The following is a 15,264-nucleotide window of genomic DNA, read 5'->3' on the forward strand; positions in this document are numbered from 1 at the left end:
CAAGAAAACCTAAGGCCCCTCTTGCTCCCTCATGCACAGGAGCTCCTTGATAGTCTGCTTCATCCATAGCTTGGTCTTCGGACTGAAGCAAATAGTTGACTTGAGGAGGTTTACCTTCTGAGCAGAAGCCATGCAAAAATTCTTCAGGATGTGTTTGAGAGCCATGGTGTCCCTCATCCTTTCCCTGGCCAAGAGGAGGCAGTCATCTACAAAGAGAAGATGGGAGATCGGTCTGGCCTCGGGGCTGGCATGTAGGCATCCATAGCTTGATCCCAGCATGTAGCCTACAGAGCTCGGGATAAGACATCAGCATAAATGATGAATAAATAAGGAGATAGGGGGCAACCTTTCCGCAGCTCGATCGTGGAGTGAAAGAAAGGCGAAGGTGTCCCATTGATCAAGATAGATAAGGATGGCACTTGCACATAGCCAAGAACTTAGCTGATCTACATCTTGTGGAACCTAAAGCTCTCAAGCATGTATCGGAGAAAGTTTCATCGAACTCTGTCATAGGATGTCCCCATATTAAGCTTCACTGCTATAAAGCTTCGCCACCCCAGGGCGCACTGCAGGTCCCACATCATCTCTTGGGCAATCAAGACATTGTATGTGATACTCTGAATTTCCACAAAAGCTTCCTACTCCAGGCTGATAAGTCTAGGTAGCAGCGGTTTCATTTTGTGAACCATAATCTTTGTCACTACCTTATAAAGGATAGTGAAGAGATTGATCGGTTTGAAGTGTTTGGGCTCCGTTGCAACATGGCGCTTTGGGATGAGGGTAATATAGGTCTTCTTTCAGGCATCCAACATCGAGGCTGTACTGAAGAATAACTAGATGGCCTCCACTACCTCCCTCTGAATAATGTACCTGTATCTTTTGAAGAAGAACAGAGAAAAACCGTCCGACCCTAAAGCCTTATCTTCTGCCAAGGCCTAAAGCGCTCCCCACACCTCACTCTCCAACACCGGCCCAATAAGATCCGCATTCTCCATCGTCCCAACTCCAAACTCCAGTGGTGGAGAAGGGAGGGACACCTTTCAGTCACTACCCTCCATCCACCTAGATCTAAATAAGTCAAACAGAATCTATCTTACCCTGCTCTCCTCCTCCACTCTTAACCCAGTCTCATTCTTTAAAGACCGGATAGTGTTCCTCTACCTCCTGATGATGGTCGATCGATGGAAGAAATGGGTGTTCTTGTCTCCTCCAATCCACTGGACTCTGAATTTCTACCGCCAAAAGACCTCCTCTAGGATCTTAGACACTTGGATATTCAACACAAACATACCAGATCTAAGGTTGATGTAACATTCCGAAATAGAGAAGGGATGGTTTCCTCCTCTATTTCATTCCCTTTTCTCCCCACCCAACTTTCCATCTTTTGCAACCAACGAGGAGGATTTTAGAGACCGACAACCTTAGGCAACCTATCATTCTTGGCAAGAGATTTCTTGATCGAGCCACCAGCTGGGAGGGATGGGTTGAATCACACCCTTTTTTTTTTTTTTGCTTGGCTATTAGGGGAAGGAGTTCTCCTCCTTTACTTATTCATTGGAGCCAGCCAAGGAGCAGTGGATCGCATCATCCTCCTCCCTTTTCTTCTCCTCCACATGCGGGCGAGATCAACACCCATCACAACCTTAAAAGGATCAAGCTTTCTTTCATTGTTTCTCACCTCCCTTATCGCCCCCCTGTTCTTCTTCTCCCTTCTCAAATCACTAGTAAGAGTGTTGTTGCCGTGCACATAGGGCATGACATTGGTGAGCCCTCCATTATCCTCCTTTTTTATCCCTCAAGCCAAGTCTATCCTATTGGTTGGTTGATCTAAGAACCTTCTGCCCTCTTTCTTCTTCCCAAGTATTATCAATCTCTACTGGCCATCGTTGCCACTGCTAATGACCATGCCTTCCACGACCACCAATAACTAGACCACCAACATCCCCTACTTCTCTTCTCTTTCATTCTTCTCTCCTTCAGTGGACGCCTCCCCTACCTCCCCCTCTCTATCTCTCTCCTATTTTCCTCTCTCATTCTCTCTCTCTTCCATGTTCTCCCTTTTTCTTTATTTCTCTCTCTCTCTCTCTCTCGCTTCATATTGTTCTCTTCGCTTTATCTTGGATTCTCTTGCTCTTGGGTGATCAACACAGGGCTAACCACCATCTTCTCACTCTCCTGACCTTTATTTGTCCCTATGTCTTTCTCTCTCTACCTCTCTATCTTTCTCTTTCTCTCTCTAAATTGGTTTATTTATTTTTTTATGCATGTCTAGAAGAGCACAGAGCACCGAATCTTGAAGGTGTGTCAGGTTTTGGGGACCGATCCCACCATTGAGGTAATTAAAACACCTCTTGTTTCCATTATTATTAGATTATGGGGGGTAGATGGCATCATGAGGACTAGATTAGATTAGAGGCATGCCCCCATATTCTACCTATAGATCATAGATCTGATGTCACGACCCCCAATGTGGATCCTTTCTGAATTATGGAACTTCAGGTGGGCCCCACGAACGTAGGGATCCTTAGTATATGTGCTAAGTTTTTTCTTTTAAAATGATCTCTTTTGCCTTAGAATGGATATCTAACTATTAGAAAATGCTTTTAAATAGGACATGCCTAATATGATAAGAGAGTTTCTTGTACCTTGTCAGTTGAGCGATAGGTATCTCTACTCTAGTATCTTTTGATATGCATAATATACTTTATATGTATTGAGTTTTGATTATGAATATTATTCGTGCATATGTACATTATATGATATGTTCTCTACGTTGTGTATGCTCTTCATAAATATTCAATTATTAAAAATATTTGATTAAGCATGAAATAATTTATGGTGGTGTAATTTTGCATCATTATTGTATTGGGCCATTGTTGATTTTCTTTCATTGTGATAATTTGCTATGAAACATGCGTGACTATGATCACACGAATTAAGATCTAGTCTCCTTTCAAGTCTCTAGTGGAGCAATCACTAACGCATGCCAATTGACGACACGTTGTAGTCAAGAGCTAGTTTTCTTCCGAACCATACCAGTGGAGCGATCACTGGTACATGTTGTTGCATGCATATTTTTTCATATGCTTTTGGAGCCAGTCTCCACCCAGCCTCTGATGGGGCGATCACTGATGCAAATCGATTGGTGGCATATTGTAGTCAAGAGCTAGTATCTTTCGAAACTTACCATAGGCCAATCATGACCATAGTCTTAAAGGATAAGAGAGAGTACAGTGAGTGGTTAAATACATTGATTTGGAATTTTATTTTTGACTGAATGCATTCAATATTTTTGAAGATATGTATTTTATATTCTTCAACATGCTTTTTGTTATGACCGAAACTCTTATTTATGAGCATTGATTTTTTAGTCCACTGTATGCTTGATTTAACTGGAGATAGAGGTCACCTACCAGGCTTTTTAGATCACTTTCATTTCTTTTGTTTTTTCTTTTTCATATGCCAATATTTAATGCCTATGGGATCATGGGTTGTGAGTGAAAGAACTAGAACTAGAAGTAGCCTTTTTTTTCTATAATAAATATCTATGAAATCCTTATAGAACGTGTTTGAAAAATAATGTCCGATCTTGAATTATGAATAATCATCATTTTATGAAATCTTAGTATATTTTAGTTTACTTGCATTGATACTATACGTAACTTCTGCTTTAAACATTACATATCCTGTAGGTCAAATCCTGCAGGATGTGTAGCCGTTTGTCACGTTCTAGTTTATACTAGTGGGATGGGGCGTGATAGTCTGACTCCTCACCAAAATCACCTTGCAAGTAGCACTTTAAGATTATAGGCGATGAGTCTCATTCTTTCCTTGAACTGCATGATTCTAACTTTCCATATTGGAGTTTACAATAATGCCTAGAGGTTAAGGTGACTCTAGAATCACATGACTTACGATCTATATAGATTGCAAGGTCACTATCTTTCTACCATTAGGTGAACTGAATAGATCCTCGTCTCTTGGATGGTTTACTTTTCCCACTGCTCGACAGTGGGAACCAAGCCTTCCAATGCGGTACAGAGTATTTATTCCAGTAGCTATCACATGAGTAAACAAGAGGTAGGCAGCTACAACTGAAGCCTTCGGTACATAAACAGTATGTGGGAGCCTTCGTGGAGGTGTAAGTTGACGGATGAAAAAGTTGAAACCATTTTACGTCTCAGAGAGCTACTGATATGAAACCATACCTTGCTATTTGCGGTAAAAAAATGGTGAGTGGAAGATGACCCAAGCAAACAAAAGGTAGAGACTTTGATTGTTTATAAGAGAGAAGTTTGCAATATGTGGATTTGCAAAGCAAAGGAAAACAGGGACAGAAGGAAAGAAAAAAACACTGAAACGAGCTTTATTCTGCAGTTCAGTCCCAATCAGTCTGCACAAATATTCAAATTCGAAGAGCTGCTGAAGTTTCTGTGTCATCAGACCTGCTTAAAGAGATAAATCAATGGCGAACACACATGTAAAAATTTAGAAGAAGCTTTTAATAACTCGAGCCTTATGAAGTCGAAAATTCTGTTCGTAGGATGGATTTGGTAGGTCTCTTTATTCACGCTACGCAATCTAAATCTGCTCGAAAGCAACGGATGCTCTCCGGAAATCCTTGCCAAAGATGTCTGATGCTTGCAGCTGCTGCTGTGCTTGCTGATTCTGGAAACAACTATTCAAACCATGGCTTTCTGTTTTGATGTCACCGTGTAGTGGTTGGCTCTGATTCTGGATATCTGCGGATACTGGGAAGGCGCCATGGATGTACTCGGACCATTTTAGTTCCTCGGGTTGCCCTGGGAGCTGGATTTGAGGGTCTTTATCTGGTGTCAAGTCTGGCCATGGGAAGATGGCACTGTCGAAGTAGGAGTTACTGCTCTGCAATTCAATTACCGTACTACTGGTCCCGCGGCTCCCACTACTGCTACTAGAATTACCAGCTTCCCGGTAGGAGATGCCAGTAATGCCGGCAGAGCTCGGTGGGGGATCGAGCGCAGGCTTCAAAACCATCGATGTCGAGAGAATTGAGCTCGAGGCAGATGGGGCTAGAGTGGATATCGTGTCGCAGTTGAATTCGGGATTCAAATCAAACAGCCGACTGTTCTGAGTAAACCAGAGGAAATAGCCAGGCGAATCGGATGGGTGACAGCTTGATGAGCTCTCTTGGCTGGCGACGAACCGGTCCTCAAAGAATTCCATGGTGGCCGTCGCTGAATTCTTCGGGTTTGAGCTCTCTGCCGCCAACGTATCCATTGCCGGCATCAAAGATTGAGCCGGCTTGGGTATGCTAGGATCAGGACTACCTAAAGTTGTGGTGGTGGTGAGGAGCCTGAGGTCATTGGGTACAGAATTCTTCCCTTGGGTCTCGGCAAGCTGCTTGTGGGTGTTGGGGTCGATGCCTCTCTGCCACAGCTTCTTCTTAATGCAGGAATTCCATAGGTTCTTGATCTCATTGTCAGTCCTCCCTGGCAGCTGTGCTGCAATTTGTGACCACCTGTTGATGTTGTTGGGAAACCGGGAAAAGAAGAAAGCCTGACTTTGGAGTGATGCAAGAGCTCCGAACTAGTAGTGGTACTATGAGAAGCCCGAGAGAGAGGGAGAGAGAGTGGGGCTCCGTACCTGTTTCCTAGGACTGCATGCAGTTCAATTATGAGGTCCTCCTCCTGCTGTGAGAATGTGCCCCTCTTGAGATCAGGCCTCAGGTAGTTTATCCACCTTAGCCTGCAGCTCTTCCCACACCTCTGAAGGCCTGAATTGCGATGAATTTGTGAGGAAAACACCAAGAGACACACACACACACACACACACACACAGAGGTGTACATCTTAAGGTCCCTATTTTATTTTGGTCGTGCCAAAATGCAGTGCAGCTATATGCGTGACCATGGCAAGTGTGGTAATGCTTTACCTGCCTGTTTGGGGACTGAACTCCAGCATCCATGACCGTTTTTAGTTATATACTTGAGGAGCTTCTCGTCTTCCTCGGGAGACCACAGTCCTTTCCTTAGCTTTTGCTTGTGGGAGCCGGAGTGCCTCCCCATTTCGAGCATGAGAATTGCCGTCCGATGGGCAGGCTTTGGTATTAGTCCTGCTCAATTATCGGCGAGGAGAATGATAAGGAAAGGGATGGTGGTGGGAGGAACTGTGTTGAGGTCTTCGTCCCCCCTTCTTTCGCTCTCTTTTCCTCCCCTTCTTTTAAAGGTGAGGAGAAAGGAGAGGTTTGATCATCTGAGCTGCAAATGTCTCATCTCCTTCTGAGAAAACTAGAAGGTTTTGATCCCTTAATAGCTTTAGAACCATGCCAGTAAAAGTATCAAGGTAACAAAAACATACATTTCAAGAAAGACTTTCCCCTGAACTACCTCTCTCATTAGCCTCTTCTTCATTGTACTTGAAGCAATCCAGCCTTTTTAACTTTTTTGCTACTCCTTATCATGACAAGGATCTTGTGCAAGAACAACCACAGATCTGGAATGGAAGGGGGTTGGATAGTCATGTCATGGCAAGAAATATCTATGATTGGTATACTTTTATGTTGCTCAAGAAATCTAGAAAATAAAATACCCAATGGAAATCCCACATCTTATTGTGGCAGCGGGAGCAGGACCCTTGTTGCTCTTTGGGCAAGTCCCCAAATCTCTGGTCACTTTAGGAAATTTTCATCATTGGGTGGAACCAACAGCCTACAATGCTTTAAATCAAAACAGATGACATCTTTCTTTATCTTGGAAAAATCACCGTTCTCTTTGGAAACTTCCCTAAGAAATTAGCGTTCTTCCATTTGGAAGAAAAAATAGCCTTGACCCTTCTTTTGTTTTGGTTCAGGACAGTGAAATTTACGTGTGGATCAAGTTGAATGTGCAACTGAAGACATGCCATTAAATAAGCTAGTAGTTATGTGTATTGCTGACAATCAGTAAAATTTAAAAACATAAATTTATGTATTTTCGGTCATTTTTGCTATGTATACCTAAAATTTCATTAGAAATTCTTCACATATTACCACTTCATACATGAAAAGCTATCAAGATATATTTGTTTTGTACTTCTAGTCATATGGTACAGGTTAAGGTGAATTTCATGACATTTTCCAACGCCATTAGCTCCCAGATCATCAAGTAGGTGCGAGAGGAAAACTCATGAGAATAAAATAATCAGTGATGTACACAGTGCGATGGCATTTCAATTTATCGCCCCCATCAATGATTAGAAGCGTACAGTGTCATTATTGAGTGCATGTGATCCTAACTAATTCTTCATTTAAAAAAGGGATGGAAATTAATAATGAATAGAATATCGTAATAGTTGTAGATTCTGGCCCATCTCCTCTGTTGGTGATCACCATTGCATATATTGGAAGGCACCACAACTGTTAACCATGACAAAAGTAAGAAATATGGTACATTTCTTTTTAAAAAAAAAACAATCTTAGATTCGAGTAACCCATAGACGAATATAGAACAAATTAAAGCTATTATAAAATTATTACGAACTCTATTTAGTATTATTATTTGACATTAGCTGCCGGCTGTGGCCTGTCGTGGTCTTCAAGTTTGGAAATATCTCTAGCCTGCATCCAAATAATATTCAAAGTATAATCAATATGTATTGTTGCTGCCAATCCCGTGATGCTAACGGAGACCACCGCCATGGACCTGCAAAGCAATAGATAAAGGTTAAAGAGTTTGCCGGATTGGCTCTGGTAAGATCATCCGATGTTTAAGTCAGAGATGATTTCTTGATGGGAAGTAAGGAAGAAGAACAATCAATGAAGCAAAGTGCCCCCTAGTTAAAGAGTGATTTTTCAATTATCTTCCACAAATTGTAATCCAACAAACTTAAACAATCCGCTGACATGGCACAACAATCCAGAGACATTTTATACCCGCCTGACACATGATGGAATTGTCGACACTTTGTGCATATTTAGACGAAGGGATTGAGCTTCCTCTGCTACAAGGACATTCTACAAGGACCAAGATAGTTGACGAAATTGTCAGGTAGGGCTCAAAGACTTCGGCTCTAAAGGCCAGCTCCTTCTAGTCTACTTGTTCCGACTTCCAGATCAGTTTGGAAGTTCCTGACTAGAATGTCTTGGAAAATCTCTGAGTGCGCCTAAGTCGCTAGATGGATTATGAGCTGAACGAATCTGATCATGCCCCATCACCTCCATCATTTATTGGCATAAAAGTGCCCCCCCCCCCCCCCCCCCCCCCCAAAAAAAAAAAAAAACTTCTGGGTCTGAAGCATTTACATTGATTCGGATAGAGAAAGTAGCCATTTTGTCAAACTCTAAGCTATTTGGAGCAGGCATTAACTTGTGGGTGGTGGTTCTTCGAAGAACAACTCGTGACTCTTGGTCTCCCGAGGGTGTTGATCATCTAGAGTGCGGAGGATGTGACATACGTATGTTGATTTGGCCGAATAGATTAATCCAAGCCATTCAAAACTCTATAAAAAGAGTGAGAGAGTCTTTGCAAATCAACCACTTTTAAAGTGGTTCTAAGCGTTCTTTCTGTCACTCTGAGATATACTTAACAAAACCAACTTGCAAATTATCCTGGATCATCTTCGTTTTGTTGTTCCGTGGCTTTTCCTTCTTTTTTTGATCCAAAGAGGCCGATCCTTTTTGCTAATCTTTCTCTCTCCTCTTTATAGGATAATGCCCTTATGAATCTTCCATAAGAAAGAGGTCTTCAACATCACATCGAGATGCTCCAGTTACTTTGCGAAGGGCCATAGAGAAAGGTGGCCAAGGTTGAGGATGAACTGGGATTCATTAGGAACAAGCTAGCAATCGAGACGGCTCCCATGGATACTATTTTCGGTCGAAGGATGTTTCAGGTGGAGGCCAAGCTGATCACATACTTTGATATTAGGGCTAAAGCAGCGGAACTCTGGATTTCTAAGATAAAGAGAGAACTCTAATATTGGACAAAGTTATTCTAGTACGGTCAATGTTGAGTTCTCTCCCCATCTATCTGCTATCACATACTTTGATTCCACTTGCAGTGCTTTGGGGTTTGGAGAGGTTGTTCTGTAGCTTTATTTGGAGGCGGCGGGGAGACAGAGGTGGTATCCACCTATTAGCATAGGAGACCATATGTCAGCCGACCAGCAGGAGAGGGTTGGGAGTTCATTCATTGATTGAGCGCGGGGAGGTACTCGCGACCAAGATGGTTGCTAGGTTTCCTTAGAGCTGGAGAGTCTATGGGGTTCTCTTCTGAGGGCGAAGTACAGTGACCCGGCCACCCCCACTGTCTTCCGACCTGGACGAGGAGCCTCCTTCATTTGGAGAGAGATTTGTGGCTGAGCCCCGGGGATGTTATCGGAAATCAGGTGGGAGGTTGGGGACGGCAAGACTATCCACATCCTCGAGGATAGGTGGCTTTTCGAGGTGGCACTATAGAGCTGGCCCACTATGATTGATCACAGATGGTTGGAGGGTCACAGAGTACGTGACTTGTTTGCCCGGGGGGAGCGGAGGTGGGATGAGGATCTCGTCAGGCGGATGTTTAGGGAGCAATTGGCTGAGCGAATTTTAGCACTGCCAATCTCTGAGGGGGAGACAGCGGATAGGAGGATGTGAAGCAGGACTGGGACGACGACGGTGAGCGCCCGGAACCTCTTGAGGAGGGTTGCAGGGCCCTCAACTCAACATACTGATGGTGGATGGATATAGAGGATACACATCCATCTATGTGTCGCTCTATTCCTCTGAAAGATGGCTTGGGGGTGCTTACCTACTAAAGGAGTGTTGGTGCAGTGGGGAGTGAGGATTTCTGGTGTCTGCGTGATGTGCTCAGCGGAGGAGGAGTCCATCTACTATGCTTTCTTCGGGTGTCCATAGTCCAAGCAGATACGGAGGCATGCTTTGGCTCACCCTAACTAGTGGCAAATGTGGGCGTCCACCGAGGTTTTTCTACAGTTCCTAGAGGATTCGGCTCGGGGGTCTAGCCGTCAGGACACGGGAACTCAGGTTGCCTACCTAGCCTATCACTGTTGGCTGGATAGGAATGCCCAATTGTTCGAGGGTGGCGGCACTCACCCGAGGGCGGTAGAGGACCAAGCGCTACGGCACACAGCAGAGATATCAGGCATCATCGAGGTATCACCTTCTGAGTTGGCTAGGGATATATGGGGGCCATTCTGCTCTTGCAGTGTCCAGAAATATCTACGTCTCCTGGGTGCCCCCACCCCTTAACTTCCTTAAGGTAAACTTCGATGGCAACGTCATAGAGGGTGGATATGGCGGTGGCGTGGGGTTCGTTATTCGGGACCATGATGCCAGACTAGTTGTGGTAGGGGGTTGGCGGATCTTCGACTCGTCAGTGGTCTCCATTGAGCTTCGAGTGGCCAGGAGGGTGTTTCCTTTGCGAGGCGGATATTGGGCGCGGACCGTCTGGTCCTCGAGAGAGACTTGGCCACGGTGATCGAGTGGATCCGGGGCCAAGGCAGCTTAGTCGAGGATTAGTTGTTGCTCCGCGACATTCATAGACTATTGAGGGAGCGCACCTCCCATCAGGCTTCGCACGTCTATCAGGAAGCGAATGGTGCGGCTGATTAGGTGGCCTCTTATGTAGCTCACCACTCAGGAGGCTTCACTTGGGTAGACCACAGGCCGGTGCCAGAGTCTTTATGTAGTATTTTGCTTTCTGATTTTATTGGCCGCATTCGCATCCATCACATGTGAGCCACCATTGTACCAAAAAATAAAGATAAAGAGAGGACTAAAGGCATCTAGATAGCAAGTTAGCAAGGCTAAGAAGAAGATCCTCCAAGTAGTGGAGTACAAATTCTCATCCTTTCTATCACTCTAAGAGATTCCTACAAAACCAACTTACCAAATCATCATGGATAATGCCCTTATGAATCTTCCATGGGAAAGAGGTCTTCAACATCACATCGAGGTGCTCCAATTACTTTACGAAGGGCCATAGAGAAGGTGCCCAAGGTTGAGGCTGAACTGGGATTCATTAAGAACAGGTTAGCAATCGAGATAGCTCCCATTGATACTATTGTCAATCGAAAGATGTTTCAGGTGGAGGCCAAGCTGAGAGTCACCAATGGTAGGACTAAAGGGGTGGAAGTCAGGATTTTTAAGATAAAGAGAGAACTAAAGGCAACTAGATAGCAAGTTAGCAAAGCTAAGAAGGTCCTCCAAGTAGTGGAGTACAAGTTTCCATCCTTTCTATCACTCTAAAGTCCTGTTTGGGCAAGCTGTTAACAGTAGAGCTTTTGAAAGTAGAGCTTTTTGAAGTAGAGCTTTTATAAAAAGTTATTTACTGTTTGGTAAATAAATTTCTAAAATGTTGTGCTACTTTAATATATGTTTGGTAAATAAACTGAGAAAGTACTTTTGGTATGGCAAAATGATTATAAAGGACATTGCATAGTATTATACAATAGAGCATAATAAAATATAATATGTATTAATACATAAATATATGATATAGTATAATATTACTGTAATGTAATATAATATTATTATAATATAGAAATATAATATTGTATACTATAGCATAATAATTTAATATAATATTAAATTATTTAACATAATATATCAATATATTATGAAATAATATAATATAATATAATATTTATAGTATAATACAATAATAAAGATAAAAAATATTATAATTATTAGCATAAATTATTTTTTTATAATATAACAAATTTTCTAGCTAGGTGATAAAATTGGTTAAACAATTATTAGAGGGACATTTTGTGTAATTGTTATATTTTATTATAGGTATTTTGGTCAAAAAAATAGCTTCCCTACCGAGCCTAAAAGTGCTTTTCCGGAAAGCTCCAAAATGGAGCTTCTCTCAAAAAGCTGTTTTTAGCTTTCTGGAAAAGCTAAAATAGTTTTCTGAAATTTTTATTAAATACTTCTATTTCATCTAAAAGTGCTTTTGGAGGAAAAGTCCTCCAAAATCTCCCCCAAATGGGGCCTAAGAGATTCTTGCAAGACCAACTTGCCAAATCATCCTGGATCATCTTTGTGTGGTGGTTCTGTGGCTTGCCATTTTTCTTTCCAAAGTGGCCGATTCTTTTTGCTGATCTTCCTCTCTCCTTTTTATAGGATAATTCCTTTATGAATCTTCCATGGGAAGGAGGTCTTCAACATCACATTGAGGTGCTCCAGTTACTCTGCGAAGAGCTATAGAGAAGGTGGCTAAGATTAAGGTTGAACTAGGATTTATTAGGAGCAAACTAGCGATTGAGACAACTCCCATAGATACTATTGTCAATCGAAGGGTGTTTCACGTGGAGGCCAAGCTAAGAGCCGCTGATGGTGGGGCTGAAAAGGTGGAACTCTAGGTTTCTATGATAAAGAGGGAACTGCAGACAGCTAGACAGCAAGTCGGCAAGGCTAAAAGGAGGTTCCTTCAAGCAGTGGAGGAGTACAAGTCCTCGATAGGCTCTTAGTAGGAGGTCTTGCTCCTGCAGGATTTTAGAAAGTGCAGGAAAGGAATAGGATACCATTTCAGAGAAGGACCTCGTATCAGACGGTTCTGATTAGCGGGTTCCTTAACGGAGACCTCAACATCCAGCGTCCAAGTTTGACGATAGATTGGAATAAAAGGTGTGCTCCGGTAGGCCCCATCAATGAGGGCGGGAATCAATGGGCCGTCGGTAGGCGTGAGCCCACATAGTGCCAGACCAACTAGTGTACTTTTTTCTTTTTTTTTCTTTTTTTTTCTTTTTTTTTTTTTTTTTTTTTGTGCTGAAAACGGGTACTTCATATAGAACGGGTACGAATACACCCAATAAAGTCAAAATACAATACCTCACGGAGTGCCAATGGCAGCTCCGCCTCCCCCGACCAGAGGGCATACCCCGAGTGGTGGGCCACATGGCCAGCCACCCAATCGGCTGCCCCATTGGCCTCCCTGAATACATGTTTGGCCAAAATGGCCCCTCCCTCACTCATCATCACAATATCGCGAATCAAGGGATGGTATGTGCTCTCACCCCCCAATTCCCTCTGAATCCATCGGACAACAGTGGCTGAGTCACCCTCCAAAATAATCGAGCTGGCCCGCAGTACTATCCGCACTAGTGTACTTTTTTACCCGGTGGCAAAATGAGAGGGAAGTTCCAGACAACGACTGCCATTTTACTAGACGTGCCCTTTTAACCATGACGTGAAATTGGAGGAGTGACAACATTTTGTTTTCCTTTTGACGTTTGTTTGAAAGTCCTATATGCAAAAGAAAGGGACCGGAGAAGCATAAAGTTACCATTATTTGCGTTAATTGATAACTTAGAATTTCTAAAACCAAAATACACCGTTTCGGTATCGAGCCTTGTATCAACGCTTCACTATTATGGTATCAATACGGTGCGATTTAGAGCCGATTCGACATACCGAGTATCATTGAACTTTATGTACCATACATTAATACCGAACTTGTACAACATAGTACGTTTCATACCGTCTGTCCAGTTCGGTATGGTATAGCAAGCCTTATCTAAAACTACTCGTCAAATATCATCTAATGGTGTATGATGTGGCTGGAAAGAAATTTTTGGTCCATTGCATTGAGCTCACCTCATGTTCTATTTTCAACCCTTAACCCCATCCCCTTTCTAACGGATGAAACCCTCGCGAATATCTAACCTGTAAAATTGAATAATAGAAAAAACAAAGCAAGAAGATAGAGATAAGAAAGAGTTACAGCTGTATTAAACATCAAATGATGTACAAAAAGCTGATAATTTTGTTAAGTATCTAGATATAAATGTTGTTTTTTTTCAAAAAATAGAACTAAAATATACATATTTTTTGCTCATAGATAAATCTTAGAAATAACACTGTGGCTAAAAACAACAGCAAAAAAACAGATCACAATCAGCCCCTGCATATCTAATTATAATAATAATAACAATAACAATAATAATAATAATAATAACTATATCTGCTCAACTTCACAGCTGCAAATGGAGATCCTAATTTCATCACAATGTATTGTAAGTCGATTTGCCCAAGCATGGTTGCCACCTCTTTTAGACTACTTCCTGCCGTGGAGGAGGCCTACTCCCAATGCATGCTGCACAAACAATGCTTGACCAGAAGCTCAAGCTTCAGGAACCTTCTCCCTCTTTTCATAAACTAGAATATTTTAGTGCATATGCAAACGAGAGAAGTGTTGAAACGTGGTGTAGTTAGTTTTCAAATAGAGCGGTTGCCCAGGTTGTATAATGGTATAGCCTTGAGACGCAACTGTGATAACAGCTAGAATAGCCATGAGACCGTAAGAACAACTAAAACCTTTCAATATAAATATTTTAAATTTAAAAAACATGAAATCCGGAGTAAAGCTTGGAGGTCTGAAGCTTCTTCTTTTCCATCAAGGTTTTGTTCCAGGCTAGGATAGATAGAGAGAGAATGGTAAGTTCCGGCCATCCACAGAAGCCAAAGAAGATAGACAGCTGGGGAAGTCTTAGTGGTATGGTTCAGTTCGAACCTGATATGCCTCAAAACCGACCACAGCCGACATGACAGATCAACTAATGAGAGCTCAATAGAAAGCTTCCAACTTGTGAGATAGGCTTGAATGGGCTGAAGCCAGCAGGCCCAACCAACTTCAGCCCATGGCCCCAAAGAAGAAACTTGAACATATGAGACTTTTGCTCCATTTTCCTCAGAGCGATGAGGTCATTGAGTCGTGGCCGACTCCGTGGGCATTTGAACTCCCCGACCATGCAGAGAGTTAGAATGGCCGTTGGCCATCTCTTGGTGCTTATCTGCCCACTATCCACGTGGCTAGTGCAAATGCCCTTCGGCTTATCAGTTCAGGAAGCCCTCTAAAATCCCCCTCATCCCTCTGAGAGCACTGCTCAAGATCCCTCTCCTTCTTATCCTCCCTCTCCTCTCTCCTCCCTTCTTCTCCTTCTTCTCCTCCATCTCCTCTTTCCTTTTTCCTGTTGGACTGTGCCCATTGTGGGCCAAACTTAGGCCCAGTTTCATCATCTTAGACTCTATTGGGCCATGCCCATTGTGAGCCGAATTTGGGCCTAATTTAGTCATTTTGGGCACTATTGGGTCGTGTCCATTGTGGATTAAGTTTGGGCCCTATTGAGCTGTGTCTATTGTGGGCCGAGTTCGGGCTTGTTGGGTCATGTTCATTATGGGTCGAGTCCGGGCCCTATTGGGATGTGTCTATTGTGGGCCGAGTTTGGGCCATGTTGGGATGTGTCCATTATGGGCTAAGTTTGGGCCCTGTTGGGACGTATCCATTGTGAGTCGAGT

At 42.9% G+C, this 15,264-nt stretch overlaps 1 protein-coding gene across 1 annotated transcript; it reads right to left on the reverse strand.

Moving 5' to 3' along the window:
- Positions 1-4,255: 4,255 nt before the first annotated feature.
- LOC103695974 (transcription factor MYB61-like) lies at positions 4,256-6,914 on the reverse strand. The gene is made up of 4 exons (XM_039119253.1): positions 6,570-6,914; positions 5,914-6,473; positions 5,626-5,755; positions 4,256-5,500 (listed from the first exon to the last, which is right to left on the reverse strand). The coding sequence occupies exons 2-4, from the start codon at positions 6,053-6,055 to the stop codon at positions 4,582-4,584; spliced, it is 1,191 nt and encodes a 396-aa protein (XP_038975181.1). The 5' UTR covers positions 6,056-6,473; positions 6,570-6,914; the 3' UTR covers positions 4,256-4,581.
- Positions 6,915-15,264: the final 8,350 nt, after the last annotated feature.

The sequence above is a fragment of the Phoenix dactylifera genome, unplaced genomic scaffold (assembly GCF_009389715.1).
Source record: "Phoenix dactylifera cultivar Barhee BC4 unplaced genomic scaffold, palm_55x_up_171113_PBpolish2nd_filt_p 000515F, whole genome shotgun sequence".
NCBI lineage: Eukaryota > Viridiplantae > Streptophyta > Magnoliopsida > Arecales > Arecaceae > Phoenix > Phoenix dactylifera.